The sequence below is a fragment of the Habropoda laboriosa genome, unplaced genomic scaffold (assembly GCF_001263275.1).
Source record: "Habropoda laboriosa isolate 0110345459 unplaced genomic scaffold, ASM126327v1 scaffold40, whole genome shotgun sequence".
In the NCBI taxonomy this organism is placed as follows: domain Eukaryota; kingdom Metazoa; phylum Arthropoda; class Insecta; order Hymenoptera; family Apidae; genus Habropoda; species Habropoda laboriosa.
The window spans coordinates 5851165-5874730 of NW_017100231.1; the positions used below are offsets into that span (position 1 = coordinate 5851165).

General features: G+C 36.5%; 1 protein-coding gene across 1 annotated transcript; it reads left to right on the forward strand.

Annotated features, from left to right (window-relative positions):
• The first annotated feature begins 11018 nt into the window (after window positions 1-11018).
• On the forward strand, window positions 11019-23162 carry LOC108571553 (ankyrin repeat and BTB/POZ domain-containing protein 2). The gene is made up of 13 exons (XM_017933621.1): window positions 11019-11722; window positions 15983-16187; window positions 16446-16691; window positions 17296-17775; window positions 18373-18703; window positions 20165-20400; window positions 20488-20690; window positions 20799-21533; window positions 21598-21866; window positions 21937-22142; window positions 22217-22510; window positions 22585-22767; window positions 22841-23162. Exons 1-13 carry the CDS (start codon window positions 11031-11033, stop codon window positions 23045-23047), a joined length of 4287 nt encoding a protein of 1428 aa, XP_017789110.1. The 5' UTR covers window positions 11019-11030; the 3' UTR covers window positions 23048-23162.
• Window positions 23163-23566: the final 404 nt, after the last annotated feature.

The window sequence follows — 23566 nt, forward strand, 5'->3', positions numbered from 1 at the left end:
GTTAAAAAGGATAACAATGGAGGAATTGTTCAAATTGAAGGGATTTTGCTATTGTCTACCTTTCCTTAAAATTTTTTTCGTTTTTTTTTTAATATATTTTTTCCCTCTTTTTTTAGTTATCAAAGTTTAATTGATAGGGTGTGAGAGATCAAAAACAATGATACACCGTTTATACCTCGAGAGTTGGGGGATTGCGTTACATATTAAAGTCATGTCCAGTTAAAATTCATGGTTCGAGCTGTACATAAATGGTGTCTTATTTCTTCTGTAAAATCCACATAGGATGGTATAAAATTGACTGCGTCAGACAAAGTTGTATAATGCATGCCAAGGTTTTGTATGTTAATGAAACTTTTTTTCCAATGATACATCAAAATAAATAATTTTATGAATACACGTACCAAAAGTTTTCGTACAACATTGAAGCTTTTATTGAGTATTTTACATTTTTTGATTAACACGAATGATCCACATTATACTACATAGCACTGCATTACATTTTTTATAACGTAACAATAACATTTCACAAATACCTCTCTCCTACATTTCAACACATACTTCAAGATTTCTTTGTTCCACACTATTACAAACTAGACGATCTCAATTTCTCCCAACTACAATCTACCTATCGATTCCACAATCAGATTCCTATCTCTAACCTCAACTTCACTAAATGCCCAACATTCCGATAAAACCATTTCAAAGTTTCTTTCATAGCATCTACCTTTCCCAACACGAATGACATATCTCTCCACTTGTACTCAACATACTCTAACAAGCAATTAATGCAATAAATTCACGAATCGAATGTCCTGAACGAAATGCGCATTTTCACGCGGTCGAGTTTACACACAATTAAATTCCCGCAACAATACACTTTCCACTGTTATTTGATTCATCAACGAACAGAGACGCGAGCATCAACTCTCACTTTTCATCTCTCCACGTCGAATTTCCTTTCATTCATCGGCTAATCAAGCCGTCGCTTCACGGAATCGCCATTTTCCCTGCTTTCCTGAAAGAACCGTCCCATCCCGCCATCTACCACACTTCCGGCGTAAAAACGTGGAGGGACGAAATAGAAATCCCGTGGAATTTTGCGCGATCGTGCGAAAGGAGAGTTTAATTAGTCATCCGAAAGCGGCGGGAAACGTGCAGAAGGGGGAACGTTATCTGGGAACCGGGTGATCGCGATAATGGCGCGCGTGAGAGGATGCACACCGATGCTTAGGCAGATCTGGCTGAGATATTTAGGTTAATACCCCTTCTCCCTCTCTCTCTCTCTCTCCCTCTCTCTCTCTTTCTCTCTTTCCTCCAGCACGTTGATGTTAACTATCTTTTACTGAGGATGTATGTACCGTAGGTAGCATCGCTAGGTCAGGGACGTGCTTACCGTGTTCAGTGACATTTGCAAAGCAGAAGTTTGAGATTAAGATCATTTTTTTAAGGGAACTATTTTAATGTTATTTGTAGGTTATATCAAGTTTCATATAACCTATTTGCTCGTATTGTGTAAAATGTGAACTACATTTTCATATTTTCAAAAATTATAGTATATTTGTAATCTATATTAACCTTTTATAACTTTCTATTTTAACGATTTTTCATTTGGAAATGAATTTTAAATTTCATTTTCACTAATATGGAAATAAGCGGCGGAAATGGCGATGTACAAGGTACAGATTATCTTCCTTTTCTTCTCAATGTTTTTCCTTTCTTTCGGGATCGATAACATCTCGGTTACTCCTCAGTTCGGTAGGTCAAGCTTGTATCTCCCTTGTTTTAGTTGGTCTTCCTATCTGGTTTCACGTTCTTCAGTTTCATTGATAAGCCTTATCTTGATCGTAGCTAATACGAAAATGCATTTTTTGTTTTTAATGTATAAATATATTTTGTAAAGGTGATTTGTGAAATTAAAAATAAATTGAAACTTAATTTTTTTAATTATTGTACAGAATATTTGTTTAAAAGAAGTAATGTATGTATAATATATAATATTTTCAGTAGTTCATTTTATATATAGGGCGTATCTAAAGTAGGTGGTCAGAGTACATATGGATATATTCCATTTATCGATAGGTCCTCTAACCTAACCTCTTAAAATACCTCTCTACGAATTACGTGCACCCATAACCAAACGCTTTCATTGCGAAAAGATACAATGTCATGAACTAACGATGCCCCCTCCCCCCAGCCATTGCGCGCGCAAAAAAAAATTAATAGTACGCCTCGCGCAAGCCATGAAAAAGTAAATACGTAGACTGGTTCCAGTTAACCGTGAACGAAATTCCCGTCGTTCCAAAATACATTCCGGCACACGAAATAACGTCTTATTGCCCGTATTACAATTAAGCATACGTCTGCTCGAATGGCGTCAGATAAATCGTGCATAGCAATAATACGTGTCGTTGCAAAATCACTTTGACGAAGAAATGAAACGCTTAACCGCGTGTTTTAGAACTGTAATTAAGCGAGGCCGCCGCGGCTTAGAAATCGCCTTCTTGTTACGAGTTCCTACTCGTTATTTAAACATTGTTGTCAGCGAACGGGAAATGGAACGTTCGGTCGGTAACTACGAGGTCGCTGGTGGTTTTTATTTCGCAGGAACCGGTACGATCGAAGTGTAATTTCGCGCACTTGTGCCCCCGTTGGTCGTTAGAAACTGTGTTAAGAGTTCGTTTTAGCGGTGCTTTGAATGCTTGCACTATGTTTTGCGACGTTTTTGATGGAACAAATTAATAACGATTTTGATGGAGTGAGATTGAGCTGGTTTGATTTAGTTTGTTATCGCTTGGAAATGTAAATGCAGTTATGAAAGGATGTATTAGGTTATGGTCGTTAGCAACAACAAATATTTTCTTTCAGTGTAATCGGTTGGAAGTTCTTAGTGTGATTTTGATTTAACAAATGTTATGAAATTTGTATTAGAGAAAGAATAAATTAAGGTAATCAGAGATCTTGTAAAAACTACTTTAATCTGTGACTGCTTGGTTGCAATGTTTAGAAACCTCTTGTTGGAAGGTATATTTATTAGGTAATAGAATTCTAGACAGCAAATTCCATGAAACCATTTATAAAAGTATTAAGAAGTATCGTAAATTATGTTGTATTAATTTTTTTTATATTTATAACCAAGAGAATTGCTTAAATGTTATTTAACAATGTAAAATAAAGTTATGTTGAATCATTAGCTTGTAGAAAATGCACAGGTAGAATATAATAATTACATATCTTAAAACCAGTGGTAAATCATTAATCAAAAGTTATGATAGATTACATCAATTAATCTGTTAGGGTAAAATAACTAGTTACATGTGGTATTTGCATGATGCTGATTACATAAAATACCTACCTACTGTATTTACAGGCAGTAACATTGGACCAATTCTATACTGTACCTTAAATATAAGTTAGGAGACTTATATTTATTGAATTTTCTTCTTGCTATTCTGTATTATACTATACATTTAAAGTTTGTGACTTCTTTTTTAAAACACTCTATATAATGGATTATTTAATTAGAAGGGGATGACCTTAGCCCCTAGTTATTACATGGGTGAGTCAGCCCCAGTTCTTAATTACTGAATGAGTGAGTTAAATTTTATATGAATTTAGGCTTGGAAACAGGCAAACAGTAATGAATAACACATTCAGAAAATAACTGTTGCAGTGACATTATCAATCAAAAAATTATTTTGAGCATGTACTGTGCAATTAAAGAATTCTGAAGGGTTCAAAATATAAATAATGATAGAAATGTCCGAGGGATAAGATTTTTAACCTTATTATTATCTTCAAGATTTATTCATATCCGTTTATTTCCTTAATACTACCATCACAATTCTTATTTTCACGTATCGATATTTTTATTAAAAAACTTATATTTACAATTTGTACACTATGTTCACAGCCTTGTAACCTAACATCACTCACAATTTTCTAACCGAACATAAGAAGCAGCATAAGCCAAGAATTCTCCAAATTAACAACTCAATAAATCAGTTTATCCACGGTCGGTAAAAATCAACTTCTGCTCGAGTGCAAAACTGCGGAAATTATTCGTGTATACAGTGCTCGCTACAGTACTTTTACAAAGCAATTCATATCTTATGCACACGCGTTAATTCAAGTAATTACGATAATTTCTAATACGGTCATTACATAAGCGTGATACAAGCAAGGATTTTTGTTACGATTATAACCCGTAACGAGTTGCCAGTGGAGGAAGACATGGTTCGGTAATTAATTTAATATCCCTCGGTTGGTATGGCTGTCGCCCTTGACACCGGAGTTTCGCCAGATGAGCACAGACAATGCGCGCCTTGAACTCCTCCTTACAAAACCTTTCTCGCAAGGGGCGCGTTATGTTATAGATTAAAGACTTCCGTCGCTGCTCCTGTCCGTTCTCGGAAAGGATACACGAACGTGAATCATGGTGGTGTCCATTGAAACGGAATTCAGAGAACCGATAATTCAGATAAATTTAATTGGCCTTTAATTAGCGAGTCGACCGATAAGAAGGAGAAAGATGGCGTTGTTTGAACGGGATGAAAGTGAATTTATGAATGAAGAGTTATTTGCCCTCTTGATGGAATGCGGCGTTGGTATTCGAAGAGAGTGTTGGATGTGAATGGTTTTTGTGGAATCGTTAATTGAAGATGGTGACTTTCAGTTGTACTTTGTTTTTTAGTTGATTTGAATCTCAATGTATATTTGACAATCACATATTGAAAATGAGGTTAGGAAAAGTTTAATTTATTTTTTAGGTTATGTTTTTCTACTTTTTTATATTTTTTAGTAATATTTATATCTTTGTATGTTTCAATTTTTAATTATGAATTGAATAAAGATTATTTTTCATTAAATCCTTATTTATTCGAGTGTTTTAAGTTAAATTTTGCGAGAAATTAATTGTAAGAAATGATCAAAAACGAGTCGCGAAAAAAAGAATCGTGTACAATCTCCAAACACGGGATTAACATTTAACAGAGCTTAATAATAATGCAGCGTGGAGTCTGTGTTCGCGTACACGTAGAATGCAGTTTATAAAGGGGGGCGGGAAAAAAAGGAAGACCGGTTTGTCTAGGGAGTAAAATTACCTTATGACTTTCACGCGAATTTATCATGGGCGTATTTCACCGAGAACAACGCTATTCGTGATCAATTAGAACGTTTTACCATTCAATTGTTCCTATACAACTCTATCTTCCTTCGATAGCAAGAAGCGACCACTTTCTAACCTCAATTTTTCAACTTGCATCGTTAACCCAATTATGTTCTGAGTTTGAAAAAATATTCTGATTCTGGAAAACTTAAATTTATAAAAAAATAATGGAGAAAAGATTAAAAAGAACAATAATATTAAAAAAATTATCAAGAGAAAATTAAAAAGAAAAATAATAAAGAAAAACGTGATGAAGAATTGTGTAGTTAGGTTGATCAAAAAATATATTCTGAAAACGATGGTGGCCTACTTAATTGTCCGCTTTCCGCGTTGTACACCCTTTATCCTCCAACGTTAATTAGAGCTGGCTTGGAAAACTGCTGAGAATCTTCCTTGCCATTGTTAAAGGGTACCGGAAACCGGTGACACTAACCGGCTGCTTTCTTTCACTGGTTCCCTCCTTTTACGAACACTGGATCGTAGATGCTGTTATTCTGATCGAATTTATCAATTTGATATAACAAAATGTGTAATAATTGAAAGTTAGTATTCTAAAAACGAAAACATTTGAAATGGATATATAAATTTCAGAAAGTGTAAAACAAAGTTAAAAAGTAATTTTCATTTTATGAAATACTTTCTTTTTGTTGGTATGTCACGTTCTATCGTTTGTCTCGTAACATTTTAAGCCCTATAAAGTTGCTCATAATTGGTGCAGCTGCTTCATTAAGGGTTTTTATCCTAATGCGTCACAAATTAACTTCATACGTTGAATTTCTCGTCCCTGCAGAGCAGAATTCATGATACGAACATAATTATATATATATATTTTTTCAAGCTTTAGAAATTTTACACCTGTTACATGAAATTTCACTTTTTCTAAATTTCAAATGTTACAGTAACTTCAAATTCTATCTTAAGAGAACTTAATTTCCATTAAAGACCATTTCCTATAAAACGTTACCACACACACGCACACTCATATCTAACAACGGTATTTCCCAATCTCGCCGGTTAACAGTTAACGCCCTTCGATCGCGATAAACGATGGTTTTGCATAAAAAAGGGACGTTGGCTGAGCGCGATGAAAGGATCGAAAAAAAATACACCGAGTGTCCGAGAATCGTCACGGGATGTGGTTAGGGCGATTCGAGTACACGGTCATAGGAAGTAGGATGGTCGCCGGAAACTCTCCCCCGAAACAAACTTACCAGCAAACGTTCCTCTTCTATACTCCTACAGGTTATTTCAAAAGTATCCGTACAAAGCTGTACAGACTAACTGAACTCGTTGAAAGAAACAGAAAAGTCTCAGTAAACGTGTGTCCAGAAATGAACCGTTTCAGAGATAATTCAAGTTTTATTTCGTAACCTAACCTAGCATACAAATCGACTACAAATTCTACACCTAATAGAATACACTTTTTACAACAGACACTAATTGAAAAAAGTGTAGAAAGCTACGTTCGAGGTGAGAAAGATACACGAGACAGAATCGTGAATGTAATCGATTCACGAGTGTTATTGATTTACGAACGAGAGTTCGATGTATCGACGATGCGCGCGCGGCATCTCGTTCGACACGCTTATTGCTACCGAGCTGTCTGAACGTTGTGTCAACGATAGCGTATAATGACAGATGGCACTTGTAACAACGACGAATCAAGTCAATAAAGCGACACGTGTGATATTACAAAGTATTTACATTGATTTATTTCGTCCGTTTAAAATTCTATATCTCTCTGAAACTGTTTTATTTCCTAGCGGACGTTCACTCTGATACCTTTTTCTTTCTTCGAACGAGTCTCACTAACCTCTACAACATGTACCTACTAACCTGTACACTTGTGTCTAAGCTTTTGAAACAACCTGTATAGCTACGTATGTGCGTTATATGGTGGGGCCTCTAAAGACACTGTTCGTTTGCACTCTCCCGTTTCCTACGGTCTCTCTGTCCGGTGAAAAGAGCATAACAGTTTACAAGTGGCAGTCAGCACTTAACCACGTTATACGCGCGGGACACAAGAAACTGGTGACGCGTGTGTGATACGCTGTTCGAGGATTAAACTAGAACGCCGCCGCCGCTCTGCTCTTGCCTTTATCGCGAGCTACTTTCAAAGAGACAATTCTATACAATTCGCGTGTTCTTCTTCTCGAACTTACCTTATTGTTCTATCGTCGTTGATTCTTTCTTTCTTTTTTTTTTTTCTTTTGTAATTATATTGAAATCATTTTCAACGTTTGGTTTATAACATGGGGATTTGTAAATATTTGACGAAAGAGTGGACGAATAGAATTGTTTCAAGTGACTTTATATAAAATTTCGTCGTTGTTAATTTGTTCTAATTGTACAAAAGTATTTCTGACAGATATCGGAACTTGTAAGTGGTTTAAAAAGACGCAAGTGAAGTGGAAGCGTGTCACACTTTTCTCGAAGTGTAAAAGTGATTCAATGAAGAACTTTTCGAGATTTTTTGGATTGTTATCGTTGGTAGTCCTGTTTATTCGTAATTGTGGTTTCGATATTGTGACTAGAAAATGATCAGTTTGAGGTGTAAAGTGCTCGAAGGTTGTAAAGTTTCTTTATCATTATTGTCAACGTTGTTTATCGAAAATTGTAGGTTCGTGTGGATTTTTACAATTTTCGTCATATTTTCTACACAAGGTCTTTCCTCAAATGCTTCATAAAACATGATCACAGTTACATGCAACATTGGTTTGCATTCAAAAATGTTGAATAACGTTAAAATAAATAATTAAAAAATGATTTTAAATATAATTAACATTTTGTTGAAATTGAAACAAATTTCTTTTTTTTTTCAAGTGCATTACACCGTTTAAATCGTCTATAACTATCTATGCTTCTTAGAAAATTTTTATAAAGCATAAATGTATTTGAGAGGAGATTCCGTAAACTCTTTTAATACCGCGCCGACCCACTGCTCTATCGGCCGACACCTTATATACGGATACTACCATGAGCCAATCTATCACCTACGCTTTCATTTCCTGGGATAAACGTATCAGTATCTGCTACTGTATGTGAATCATATTTAGTCTTCTTTACACCTTTGATATTTATGCGTCCAAGAAAGCACCATTTGCAACTTTGATATATTCAAAACAATATATGTACTTATTTGATAAAAGCAGATTTTAAGTTAAGTTTCATTTGAAATTTATGCGATTGAAAATGATCAAATTAAAATTATACAGATGCATGTAAAAATAATATTTCATAACATTGGTTGTAAATTAGATATTTAGTTATATACAGGGGGTTTAAAAAGACGCGTTAACACTTACATGTTGAATTTTTAGTTTCTTTGTAAACGAACATTAATTTTGACATCTTTTTGAAACACCCTGTATTATGTGATATTAAAACAGTGAATGGATAACGTTAACTTTATATCATATGTTCATTGAAACATTGTAAAATAAGAGAGGTTAATCAACAGTAAGCTAGAAGTATAAAGATAGATTTGCCAAAAGTACAAAGCGTTCCATATAGTGTTAATCAGTGGAGATGGGCCTGATATATCGGTGGTGTCTGTTGGCAATTGGTGGTATTTCGTTCAAGAATCAATTTTCCACGGAGTAGAACGGTGAAAGTCGCGAGCGCTCGTAATTGGTCTCTTGTATTCTATGTTTGGCGTTCCGGCGAGCATTTCGTACGATTTCTCACGAATTCTTAAATAACGAAATTTTTGCCTGGTCAGAAATGGACTAGCTAGACTGGGCGAAACACGAATCTCTCACGAGTTCGTGCTCCGCAACAAAGGGAATTTCATAAACTGTTGAACATTTTCAGTATTACTTTTTCTCAAGTTGATAAGTGTATCCATGAACATATTCCAATACAATTATAACATTAACGAGCCACTTCAAAATTGTTACATTTGAATATTTGAAACATTCAAAAAATATGCATGCATACACAAGTATTTTTTAATGTATGAATAACAATACATTTTTTGGATCAGAATATTCTAAAACTTCTTCAACAAGCAATTTTACTTTCCACATGAGTGTTTAAAAGAGTGAGATGTAAGCTTTATCACTGTTATGCTATTCATACATAGTAATCCAACCTAACCTCTATAAAGTTAAAAAATCAATGCTTAAGCATATAAAATTCGAGACTTTTTGAATCACCCTATACAATTTTACCTAACCTAATCAGAACCTACTCACCATCTACAATGTAACCTAACACTCTCCGCAACCTAACCTAACCTAATGTAAACATCAAAAACTTGTTACTCTCTTTTTTAATCATTTTGTGTAACGTTTCTTCGCCATTCTGCTCCACGAATTTCACTTGACCGAGAGAAGAAAGTAAAAAAAAAAAAGAAAAAAAGAAAAGAAAAAAAGAAAAGAAAAAATTAAAGCACAAACATAATTTACATCGTCACATTTATCACAGACGCGAAAAAGGACGTACGTATGCATAATGGTGATATTCGTCATGAACGCTTACTCTTCTTATTGAAAGGGAGTGAAAAATAAAAAGGGAAGGAAAGAAAGAGGTTCTCACGCGATAACAGTCGAAGCTCCTGCTTTCGTGATACTGTTACGTCGAGCTTCCTCTAGGGGGAAAAGAAGCAACGAAAGGAAAGTGATACAGTAGCCGGCGTGCTCTATTCGACGACATTGCGGTTCGCGGAGGAAGCGCACGCGTTTCACCTGTTGATCCTGTCGTTGCGAACCATACTGTTTTCAGTCGCGTGCCGGATCGGAGACCGGGGCAAAAACCACGCGAAACGCGTACGGCGATTTGCTTGTATCCACAGTGAAACGTGAACGTACAACTGAAGGAATTCAACAAGAAATTGGAAAGAAATAGAGAAGGAACAAGTCTGAGACAGAATTAAATGAAATGGAATTTTCGGTTGATTTTATTATTGTTGCAGTGGGAGGAAATTTTATTTATTTGGAGGTTAAGAAGGATTTTGGACAACTGGAGGGATCTGTCAGTATATTGGAAGTAGAAATTGGAAGAAACAGTCTATTTGAGGACTTCAATAAATTGAGATTTCATGTTAGTTTTGTTTAATTGCAATACTGAACATTGTAAATGGTGAAAGGAACTTTTATTTAATAGAGTATTAAGATAACTGCAGGAATCTATTACCAGATGGGAAATAAGAACAAAGAAAATAAGACTGATTGATAAGATTATGAGATTTGTGTAAGGAGTACTAGTGCCAGAGATTAAGAGTGATATTGTATCATATACATTAAATAAAAAAATTTGCCTGATTAACATAACCTTGAAGAAAATTAGTGTTAAACAATCGGAAAAGAATTCGAAGAATATGTTGCAATTTCATTTGTACACACCTGATGAAACTATCCATAACACCGCTCAATATTAATAAAATTATCGATGAACTTTACAAACGATATATCACCAACCACCGTACGTGAATATTGAAAAAACATAAAGTCATTGAACTCTTTCAATGATATAACATCATAAAATCACTCTACCTGTTATCATCGTATACAAATACTACAGATTTTCTAGTTCAAATCTCTGAAAAATTGTCCACTTCCTCTTAAGAAACACTACAGTCCACCATATCCACCATTTTTCTCATACAAAACGTCACCTTTAACGCGCCATCTCTTATCCCCACCAAGAAACCTATTTCTTCATCTCGGTAACCGGAATAATCGATAAAAAGCGTTCAGTCAGCGGACATCCTCCCAGATACAAACCACCAACTATTACACATACCCAGAATCTCGGTTCCCATCACTGACTCATCGTCCATTCAAACAACCTGAATTTTCCTTATTTAAATATTCAACGAAAAATACAACGATAAAAATGTGCATATATAAAAGCATCGGATGACATGCCACTGCTTAAACAGAGATCATGCAGCGCCAAGGACTGCAACTGCGTGATCTGTCGTGAACTAACCGACTGCAGTATGCCAGGAAATTTAGAATCTCCTCGCCGTGACGGCGTCAACTTCATTTTACGTCGAGCTCTGCCCTTCACGAGCAAATCACCGTCGAAGGAATGGCTGAACATAACCAATTCGATAAATGATGGCTACAAAGATAGTAATACATTGGAAGAATCGGGTCACAGAGCGGAAGTGGAGGGCAGAATGACGCCAACAGCGAATAGCAACGGTAGAAGGGAGAAAGACGTAGCTCATAAGACGGTGATATACTTTGGCGACAGCAGTCAAAGGCAGAATAACAAATTCAATTCGAAAGAGGCTTCTTCGTCACAGTTGAACTGTAAGGAAGAGGTTAGGATGGTGGAATCGAAGAAAGAAGAGGAAATTAATGACGTTGAGGATGGAAAGAACTGTAGAAGGGGTCAGAAGGAGAAGCAACGATCGACTGTGAGCCTGGTGGAGAACGAGGAGGTCAAGGTCACGCACGAAATCGTGGTGAACGTTAGCCCGAGCAGGGAGGACGTGCTGAGGATCGAGGAGGACGAGAGCCAGCTCGAGGATTATTGGTCCTTGCCGGGGGACAGCAGCGGGTTCAAGGCAGACTGGAGCTTCGTACAGCAATGGCGCCTGAGGGGGTAAATCGAGCGTTTTGCGTTCATCGTGACGATGAGAAATGAGAGTGTTCTGAGTGTTGGATTCTTGAGCATGGAATTTTGTACGAGTGTGCTGTTTCGTTCGTTGGTAGTTGCTTCGTGCGGTGCTTAACGGTGGTTTTTGCGGAAACTCAAGAAGAGGTCGTTGGGAAATGGATTGTTGTACTGGATGGGGGTTTGATGGACGATGCGCGTGGTCGTTGCTCCGGGCGTGGTTAGATGGCAGGAGTGAGAGGGAGGACGTGTGTGGTTGGATGGATGTGGATTTTTATGTCAGAATTTTGAGTAGGTGTTTAGTTGGCTTAGGGAAAATAGGTGGAGAGTGATTGAGAAATTTGATTGGTAGATGATTTCCAATTGATGTTTATTGTAGAATATTATTTTGGGTTAGGTTAGATAGGGGATTTTTGTTGCATCTCTTTTTTGTGTTGAGATTAGGAAAGATTTAAAAACATCATAAAATTAATTGGTCCATATTTTAATCCATCTATTTTCATAAGCTTTCTTTCGTACGGTTTACCGTCGATCGCCTTTTACTGAAACTCTAAAACATCCCACGCAAACATTTTCTCATACATAGTTAAAGAGATCGTCCAACGTAACGCGAAGTTAACCAAGAAAACTTAAAAATTGAACAGAAAACATTCCAGATTGAAATAAGTAGGTCGTTTAAAATCTTTTCTCCTGATTGCGGTTAATTAGGGGCGTATAATGAAAGCATTTAAAAATGAAACACATGTAGAATATTAACATGTAGAAATTGTTTGTTGTGCTGGAATTTAGTATAATGAAGTATAGAAATTGGTGTATCAATATTTCCTATCAACCAACATTAATTAAGCATTAAAATTTAATTCATTTATTTTTTAAAACAATACTTTTTATTCCTTTTTTTTTTTAATATGTTAAGAAATAATTTTTCTGCAAAACATATCTATATAACGTTATTAATTCGTAAAATATAGATTAAAAATCAACGTATTCAGTAGCAACAATATTTAATACATATTCAAGCCAAAAAAATGCTTAAAATACATATTCCTTATGAAAAAGAAGTTCGTTTAACAATTGTAATAATTTTTAAATGGAAGCCATTACGATTACCCTTTCAGTCATTTATCACGTTTTTTTCACATGTTTTGACCGAATGCCGGCCCCGAAAGGGTAAATTACTCTCGCCGAGCATAATTGGGTGAGGGCCCCGGTGAATGAAACGTTTATCAGTGGCAGCGCTCCTCGACTCAACTATCCGTAATGGCATTAAGGGCGCGTTTCCACCGGCCACCAATAAACCGCACGGAAGACGCACGCAGAGCGGTTAAAGTGAAAAGCAGGTGCGTTCGAAGGCGTGCACGTTCAGGGAATATTAATTTATATGGATCGAGTCACGCGATTCGAGCATATAGCTCCCGTAGTTTTTGATACCAGAAAGTAATCGCCAGAAGAAAGAAATTGAATTGTTTAACGATGTCTGATCCTTCCATGGCGTCGTTCTTAGTGCAGCTATGTATAGGTTATCTATAACCTATAACTATAACTCGTTTTGTCGATGAAATATTTGTTTTGTATTTAGAGGTTAAGTGAACATAATTCTGGTCGATCTTTTTATTTTGGAACAGGAGGCTAGTTTGTTCGATGGTAAGCATTAAAAAAGAGGAAAGGGAAAATTAAATCAGCTAGAGGAAGCTTGCTGTCATTATACAATTCAAGTTTTACCTTTTTTCTACTTTTTTGTAACATCAGCCTCAGAAGGATGTGATCTGTGGAGATTACCTGGTTTATAATGCCTCTATGTAGGAGCTGGGTTTGTTTATACCGTTAAAAGTGAGAATTAAATAAGACCCGAGTCAATTTTGAAGGAAGTCGTTATTAGGGTAAATAGAAGTATTCTAACTTGTCCAACGAGAACATTAATCTTCCACATGAATTACTGTCTATGAAATCAGTTCTTATAAAAAATTGAAAAAACTATCGCGATGAAATTTATTTTAATTAGTATCAAATTTTAAAACGCATAAGAAATGAGAATAACCATAACGACTAAAACAAGTGTTTATTGTATATTCTTTGCAAAAAATCGCCGTCCCCAATTTGTATAATTTTTATAAGAAATTTAAACCAGTCATTTTGGCTACTTTAGCAGTTCTTAATCCTTAAAAACGAACCTTTAACATAGAATTGCATGCTCACGCCGCTTTCAAACCCGTGCAAGTGCCACAATAAAACCCAACAATCAATCCTCGTACCTTGCACCATTAACCCTATACATACACCGATTCGCTTGCAGAAACCAGCCAAAGTCGATTTGTCTCCACTTCCATTGCCGCTGCATCAACATTATTCATCCAGCCGATGTGTATAATTTCCTAGAAAATTTCCATTAATCAAACCACCTTTATTTAATGCATTAACCCTGAAAGGTTGGAATTTAACCTTTTTCAACGTATTTCAATTCCAACGTCAAAACGCGGCTGACCGACCGATGGAAACGCTACCTAATGGAGGACGTGCGAGCTTTGACGCGCATGTGTACGCAGAAACCGGCCTCCATACGATTAATTACAGGCCTGGGAGCATCTCGTGAGGGATACGACGATGACGACCGTAGATTTTTGGAACGCGATACTTTTCCCCAGGCCGTCAGAGCCGAATATATTTCCGCACTTGGTCGTCCACTTCACTGGAAAGGAATTCGTGGTTCGCGAACGTCCCAGCGCGCGACAAACAATCGCTGGACACAAAGAGGCGGGATCGAGATCCACGGAACACATGTGGATCAAGATCTGCTGCTGCCTTCCCCTGATACTTATCGATCACGTGAATCTCTCGTTACTTTCATACGACCGGCATGCTGTTAATTTGCGCGGTGGAACCACACGCTGGTTCGCGTGCAATCGTTGCTTACATAACACTAGAGGGGGTAACTGGCAACAGAAAAATCAACGGATACGCGAGAAACGGCAGCTAGCGATTTTTATCGACACGATTATCGACCGAGCTTCCATGAACCAATTTCCAATGTGAATAGAGAGCGCTCTTAATGAATCGATGAAATAGTTGGGGGTGAGGATTACATAGTAGCGTGAGAATGAATTTATAGGATCGCAAGTTTTGCTGGTGTGTAGAATGTTTGAATGCCTCTTTCAGGTTATATAAAAATTGTGTAAGGGAGAAAATCAAACATTTTGAAGTTGAATAGAAGTGGTTGAAGGCCACTAAGGGATAAATGTTTTGAATTTAGAATGTACGGGTCTAGAAGAACAAGTGGGAATGAAAGATGAAATGATATGCAGCATAGATCCAGTAGATATAGTGTACATAGTAGAAAGGTGGATACAATGTAGAACTTTCAAAACAATGCAGAAAGATTGTGAACGATACAATTCTAAGAAGTGATTGCATTTTAGTTCTATCAAAATTATAATGTAATTTAAAATAGCGAAACCTTAAGTCAAGGGTGACATTTCACACAATTGATTCTGTTTACTTGATTGGTTAACAGGTTTCTTCGACGCCATATTGCCACTTTAATAATATTAGTACAGGTATATAAAATAAAAAGTGCCAAGTTTTCAATGATTTAAATATTCTTCACTTACGATATTAGATCTTGAGAGTAGAATGAAAAAAGACAACGCAGTAAAGAATACCGTTCACTTATCACAAAATTCCATCGAAACACTTGAATTATTATATTGGTCGCAAAAATCCTCCCTAACCCTCATTTTATCTTTCCGATCTCTGATGGAGGGATTAAATATTTTTATCGCTCCCTGCGTTCGGGTTTCCTCGAAGCTAAATCGTTCTAACGGAATATGGGGGAACAGATATTCTTCTTACGTGGTCGCTTTCTCGGGGTACCGTGAAAAAAGAGAATCGAACTGACGCGGGAATTATTTGGCGGGCAATTAAGGAGAAACTTACCTAACAGGATATCGAGTATCGAGTATCGAGTTTATTTAACATTTCTGTAAGCGAGCTCCCGTATGCACGCAAGCGCAGGCGCGACTAATGCATCCTAATAGTGGCGCTTAAATGAAAATTGTTTATTTAGTTGTTTGCATGAATGATGTGAATAATGTGTCGTCGTTTAAAATAGAAGAATACAGGCAAACCCCGTATGATTTCTTATTTATTCATATATTCTCATTTGTCAAAAAAGAAATATAAGCAATTCTTGGAAAAAAGAAATATTATTTTATAAAAAGCAGATTTTGATATTCGTGAAATTTTGTCATGCAGACCAGCTGGTGGCAACGGACGAGAATTGTATTGTCCACCATACTCGAAGGACTTCACGGAAAGTTCGCCAAAAAACGGTGTACACAATATGGTTCACATGGTGGCGGAAAGGGACACGGACAGCGTTGCGCCAACGCCAACGCCACAGCATCCCCATCACTCTCAACACCATCATCTTAGTTTACACGAAATTCGCGCGCTTCAGGTATTTGAAAATTTTTCCTCACTTTTATAATTAATTTTCAATTTTCTAAATCAGAATAATGTTAATAATTTTTATTTATAATTTAAACTAGAGCATAAAAGAAAAGCTCTACTTTTCACTTTAATTCTCAAGAACTGAAACATTATACAATTGTAAAGGTATAACTCCATTCTTCTACACCATCCATCACCATTTAGATATAGATAGAACCATGATGTTCAGACAGCAAATGTCATAAAGCATTGATATCTTTTGCAGAGGCGACCAGAATGCACCGGTAATAGCTCGTCAGATGAGAATCGATCGTCAGGACACGCTAGCATGTCGGATACAGGTGGCCACACGAGCAGCAGTTCACCGCCACATCGCCACCATAGGGCACACAGTCCCCAACAGCTGAACTCTGTTCCAGAAGACGACCGTTTATCAGCCTCGGTCACTCAGAGGAATGGCAGGAGTAGATCCGGACAGAATCGCAACAGACATAGAGCTACACCTGCCAAGGTGTCCCTTTTGCAATGATATTTGAAATAGAGGTTCACTTTTTGTGAATTTTAATATATTGTTCACTGATTCTGTACTATTAAAGAAATTTTGTTTTGTTGTTATATTGGTAGATTACTAGTTAAGTTAATATAAGTAAGAGATCATTGAATGGTAGCTATAAAACTACCAGGAGTTAATGAAAAAGTTGCAACTTACAACATTATCATGAAAATGATACATAACTGGCATAAAGTTTTATTGAACAAGACTGTTCAGATAGTATGTTAGGAGTTGAGTTTATGGGATAAATTGTGCAATTTGTTGGTAGTTAATATTTCAGTAAAGAGTGATGTAAAAATTTTGTATGTTGATTGATGGTAAAGATGAACTCATTATTGGTAATAAATGCTTATTTTAATTAGTCACTGAATACTGCACATCCCTTTTACCAAATCATTTTCTTAAAATTTTAAAACATTCATAAAGATAATACATTTTTAAGTAGAGAATGCTTTAGATTATTACTTCTATATTGAAAGAAAACTTCTTCATTCTCACTTAACTTACTCCATAACAACTATCAGTCATTTATCTCCACTATTTTGATACAATTTTGTTGTAGTTACAGGTCCCTTGGTCAGGTTCTGGGCTAGAAGACATCAAACTGGCTATCCAGCAGCTCACCATGCGTTCCCATAAATCCTCCTCCACCTACTCCTCCTTGAGTGGTTCCGAGAGTTCAGAACCAGCTGTAAGGAGGCTGATGAGACACTCAAGCCTGGAGACTATCAATACCAACGTGACTAGCGCGGATGAGTTCGTCTGGGTGGACTCTCATAACAGACTGGTGGAGTTACAGCAATTACCATGGACTCACCACGATGTCCTTCGCGTGTTGCAAAATGGTCGCACCAGGGAGCACATGGAGCAGGTCTCTATGGAGACGATACCGCGTCTGTCTTACCTATTGCAACGTGCTCTGGTCAGAATCGGTCGTGAAATGCAGAGACTGGCCAAACCTGTTGGTCTATGTAGCAAGCATGAAGTGTACAGCGCGTTTAAAATCGTGCTGTGCCCGGCCTTGGCGGATTCTTGCACCAAGGTACGTGAAATGGAGCGGGCAACTTGTTGATGCGATGATTAATATGATGATGCTCATTTTGTATCCTTTTTTTCTATTGTACATGTCTTGCTTGTAGTGGAAGTTGAATTAAAAGGTAATGATACAATAAGGGGAGATAATGATGAAGTAATGTAACACAACATGCTTAATGTTACTTTAAGTGAAATAAGTATTTGATGTTTATTAATTGGGTAAAATATTTGTTGGACTTTACAGTTTAAAGTCAGGTAATCATTTAAGATCAACCTCGAATAATGAATATTGTTGTTAATAATTGAATACAGTTATAATAATCAACTGTAGTTATGCTTAATATTGAAATTCCATAGTCTCAGTGTATCATCATTACTTCATAATAGGAGATGAAGTTCAATCATTATAGAACAATGCAAAAGTTAAATCAAGTAATAATACATAATAAATATGGAATGGAAAAGTAAAAAATGAAAGGTAATGGATTAATAGAAAAGTACCGAGACCAACTTGCTGCAGACAAACTATTGTTTAAAATTTAGTGTAAATTTACATTAATAGTGGTTTAATGCAAGCATCCATTAAATTCTCTTCATTTTACAGGCATGCTTGCGAGCTGCAGCAATGTTCGCTGTATCTGGCGATCAGCTGAAGCAGTCGAAAGCTTCACGATCTGGATTACAGCTACCAGTAGGACGATTTCTTCGCTGGATGTCCGATGTACGGCTAGGAAGAATGATACACGAATTCGCAGCTATATATTTGACCGCTGGAATCGAGAATCTCCTCGAAGAAATATTATTGCAGTGCATACCGACTGATCCCCATACAACGCTGACTGCAACCATGTTGGAGCATGCCATTGCGAACAGCGGAGATTTATGGGGACTTCTTCAACCGTACGCACATCTGAATGCTGGTCGAACAGCATCAGGTAGAGTTACTTTGTGTCGGAAATTAATATGCATGTAGGCGACAACTTTATAGGTTATAAAACTTCAAACAAAAAGAAAAGTTGTCGATGGCATGGATTAAGTTAATTAATGGAGTAAACTCGGTTTAAATGGTACCTTTGAAGACAAAAAGAATATTTCACCTGCCGATGTCTACGATATAGCTCTCTGATATATAGTTGATGGAAGCGATATAGGGAGGTCATAAAGTAAAGCTTTAAATGGCGACATCAATTGATGTAGCCACACTCAGGGCCATAGGTCATTTGTGAATTGATATTGAAAACTTCTACTTACAATTTTTCATTAAAACTGTACGGTATTAGACCTACGTCGCCTACTGTTTAATAGTAATTGCCGTATTGGTACAAATGAACCTGCAGCTATCAAGGATTAAGGCGCAGATAAATTGTTTAAATATTTTGTAATGAAAAAACCAATTCCGAATTGACATCAAACGTCCTTGAACGAAGCTCGAACTCCATAACTTCGGCGCTTAACCTATTTTACGACCTTCGTGAATTACTTCCACCATCTGTACTTAAAATTGTGCAGAATTTGAACGCTTCTGATTGTATGACTAATTCTAGTTACATAGTCTAGTCTAGTACTACTTTGATTGTTATTTAACGACCGGCTAATTGCTTCTCGTACAGAATATAACTTTATATTTAATTTTTATGAAAATACAGTAACCATTATGTATATCTTAGAGTACTGTGTCTATGATATAATAATGCTTTGCATTTTGTTTCTACAAAGGATTGCAATAATATTTTAAAGCAACTCTTTTTTTTAAATAATGTAGAATTCCTGCTATATGTTGAATCTTTTATCGGAAAAATAATTTCACGTTCATAACAACATGTCAAATATAAAGTGAAAATTCAAAAGATAAATTGGCATAGCTGTTAAACGGTTTATGAGGGTTCTTCCCTTAATGACTGTGAGCAACCAATTTAGTTTGGACACAGGGCAATTCTATTATCCTTTGAAAATTCCTGGGTTTATGAAAAATTTTTATTCTATTGAGCACAGATGAAGCGGAATTTTGACAATTCTGCACAGGAAAACTAATTCCTTAAACTCAGCTATGTTTTTTACCATGTCATAAACCTTCCTTTGTCGTAAACACTGAGCTTTAAGATAGAGAATATAAATTCAAAATTGAAAAGAAAAATTTCATGGAAACTTCAAATACCTTAACTAATTACCTGTTAAATTAAAAAAAAATTTATTTACAATTTCGAAGAAAAAATTTTATTAATAATTATTATATTGTATATATAGGGTGTTCGTTTCCCAGGGCACAAATATCTAATGTATACGTTCTAGATCATTTGAAGCTTAACAAATGTATAAACAAATTGCTTGTTTACCAAAAGGGAATAATACTTTTCTTTGTATTACCAACAGAAATTTGATCAATATAATATTTTCAGGTGCCCTTGCCATGCCACGCTGGGCCAGCGTTAGTTCTTTAAATTCCTCATCGTCGTCCCGTAGTGGAAGAGATGCAGCGGGATCAGCGTTGGAACCGTCGCTCTTAACCACCTGCGTAGGATCAATGTCAGAGCTCATAGATTTAATTTCAAAAGTGGTTCAAGCTGGACGTTCACCCATTCCTTTGACAACTAAGGCACTGAATGCCTTGTTTTATTATATGAGGTGTTCACAGGTTTGCCCACTTGATCATTATCAGTTACCCTTTATCTATCGATTTCATCTGTCTGATGTGAATTAACGAAGCAATATTTATATACAGTTAGAACACGGCGAACGTGGTTCCGGAATACAAGAGCTCGCGTACGAAAGAGCGTACGTCGTACTTCCGCCGCTGATTGAGTGGCTGAGAGTTGCGACCGCTCATGCAGAACACAGGCACGGACTAGTTGTAGATCAAGATGACATTAATCAAGCTGCCAGATTGTTATTGCCCGGTGTAGATTGTCCTGTCAGACCCATATGGTAATATCTCTTTTCCCCATTCGATATATTTATATACATATAGTGTATATTATTAATTTTTGAAACATTTGAAATATTTTCTAACTTAATTTTCAACTCTCTCCTTAGCTTCGAGGAAGTTTCAGTATGCTCCAAGCGCATCGACGACTCCGAGTATATTCGCCTCCTCACCATGGACATGGCCTTCAAGATGCTAACCAGCGGTCGTGCAGATCTCATTGCTCAAGCCATGCCTCTTCTACCAGTGGCAAAAATCAACACTGTGAACGACAATGGCTTCACTGCTCTAATGATAGCGTGTATCAATGGTGATGAAACCGCTGTATTAGCTTTATTAGATGCTGGAGCCGATTTGAATATCGAAATCCCACCTCCATCCACTGGTCAGTCAGCAAACACGCCTTCCAAGAGTTTAGTGACTCCTGGTGTATCAAATGTTAGAAGTCCAGTAACTCCATCTGCCATGGTGACTCCAGGGAAGATTGTGCAGTCTCCAAATTCTTCCTTCAGTTCTCCAGGCTCATCCAGTAATGTTTCTGGTAGCATATGTTGTACTCAGACTGGATTTAACGCAGAAACACAGCACTGGACTGCTTTAACCTACACAGCCTTGCTAGGGCATTGCAACATAGCTAGGATATTGTTGGAAAGGGGTGCAGCAGTGGAAGGTGGAGCTAAAGTCAGTGAAGATAAATCCACAGTTACGCCATTGCAAGCTGCTACAGCATCTGGTAACAATGAAATGGTAGCACTGCTTCTGGCTCATGGAGCTCAGCCATTTTTGTCCACCTTGATCAAGGATTCGTTTTCGTACTCTGGTTCTGCTCAGCGTGGCTGTTACAGGCAAGTAATAAAAAGGTTTGAATAAAAATTAAGAAAGAAATCAATTTATATGTTTGATGTATAGTGCGATATCAGTGGCAACAGCACATGGCCAAAGAATTTGTCTTCATCAATTATTATCTCATCCTCTGAATTTTTCTGCCAAACGAGGAGAGAAAGAAGTGTTATCATTGGAAGAGATTCTCGCAGAAGGCAGTGCAGGTACTAGTCCACAACAACAAACTGTAGATGGAAGAGCAAACAGAAGAGAAGGAAAAGAACCAGTTTTTAACAAGATCCAGACTAAAGCTTTGCAAGAAGCAATGTACCATAGTGCTGAGAGCAACCATTTAGGTAAAATATATTCGAAAGCAAACTTGATATACTTTGTGTACAAAATTCTATTTAAATATGTATTTCACAGATATTACAATGGAACTGCGTGGATTAAAAGTAGGTTGGACATTACATTGCTGGATGCACAGTCTTGCAATAGCCCACGAAATGAGGTTAGATTCAGTGATAGATCAATTGCTTCAAGATTTCCTTCAAGTGTGTCCAGATGACTATTCCACACAATTTGTACAAGAATGTCTTCCATTGTTATTCAATATATTTAGGTACAGTAAGGTAAGTTATACTTCACTCATAAATACACAGTTATAACAGTCTTTTACAACTTGTTATTTGTATTTTGTGTACAGAAAGAAGGCACGACGCTTCTTCTCGCGGATATCTTTTGTACGTGCTTTGGATGGGAACCGATAAAACCCATTAGAGACACCACGCTATCAAGTGGGTCCAGAATAGACCCCAAGTTTGTAAATAATCCAGAATTAAGCGATGTACAATTCAGAGTAGAGGGCAGAGTTTTTTACGGCCATAAAATCGTGTTAGTTACGTCTTCGCCAAGATTCAGAAACATGTTGAGCTCGAAGTTATGTGAGGGAAATCCTCCCATTGTACAGATTAACGATATTCGATACCACATTTTCCAGGTATGTCAAATCCCCCATAAAATTAAATAGTTTCAGTTACTTAACAGAAAAATTAAATTTATTTTAACTCTCAGATGGTTATGGAGTTTTTATACCACGGTGGTTGCGCCACGTTAGAAGTCAATCAAAGCGACGTTCTGGAATTAATGGCTGCCGCGAATTTTTTCCAATTAGACGGTCTACTTAGGTACTGTGAAGCACAATGTTCTTCGATGGTTGATCTAGACAACATTGTTTCTATGTACATTCATGCAAAGGTATGTACATTACGTATCGATGTATTATAAAACTTTTTAATAAAATATATGAACTGCTCATGATATCTTCTAGGTTTACAATGCAACGCAACTTCTAGAATACTGTCAAGGGTTTCTGCTTCAAAACATGGTCGCTTTGTTAACATACGACGACTCGGTAAAACGTCTATTGTTTGCAAAGAAACTACCTAATCACGATGTTCTCGCGGGCCTTCTTCTTACTTTGCAGGCAAGAATAAAGGCTAGACGATCTCAACAACAAAATAAGATAAAAGCTTAGAGAACAATATGCGCACAGTATACTAGCATCGTCATTATCATTTTTACTTCTGCTTTCGTCAAACTGTAATTATTAAACGTATTCGCGTACAATTATAGTAACGTCGTTTATACAAAGGGGGAAAAAATGAAGATACGTAAATGAATTAAGACTGAACGTTTCATGACTTATCACCTAACTTTTTTTTATCAAATATTTAAATATAAATTTTCAATAATTCGTATCGGATTTTCACTCGATGTTCCATTGTTCGATGTATTAGTAGAACGTAAAAATTATGCTTCTATTACACGTCCGTTTTATTCTTTTGTTGTATAGTACTTACAAGTATTTTTGTTTGTAAACTACGAAGTATATAGCATATAAATGTATATTATTATACTGTTCGAGCTATATAAATTACACAGTTATAAATGAATCTCGTGCATATATGATAATTAAGGAATTTAATTTTTTTAAATAAATTTGTTCGTCACAAATTTTTTAAATAATAATCGTGTAAATATATAATTAATTAAA

What these genes read in the sequence shown, in the direction of transcription:
- LOC108571553 (XM_017933621.1), top strand. Translation starts at nt 11,031, where the DNA reads ATGCCACTGCTTAAACAGAGATCATGCAGCGCCAAGGACTGCAACTGC. An exon ending in ATTATATGAGGTGTTCACAG is followed by an intron (nt 20,401 to 20,487) that starts GTTTGCCCACTT and finishes ATTTATATACAG; the next exon opens with TTAGAACACGGCGAACGTGG. An exon ending in GCTCAGCGTGGCTGTTACAG is followed by an intron (nt 21,534 to 21,597) that starts GCAAGTAATAAA and finishes TTTGATGTATAG; the next exon opens with TGCGATATCAGTGGCAACAG.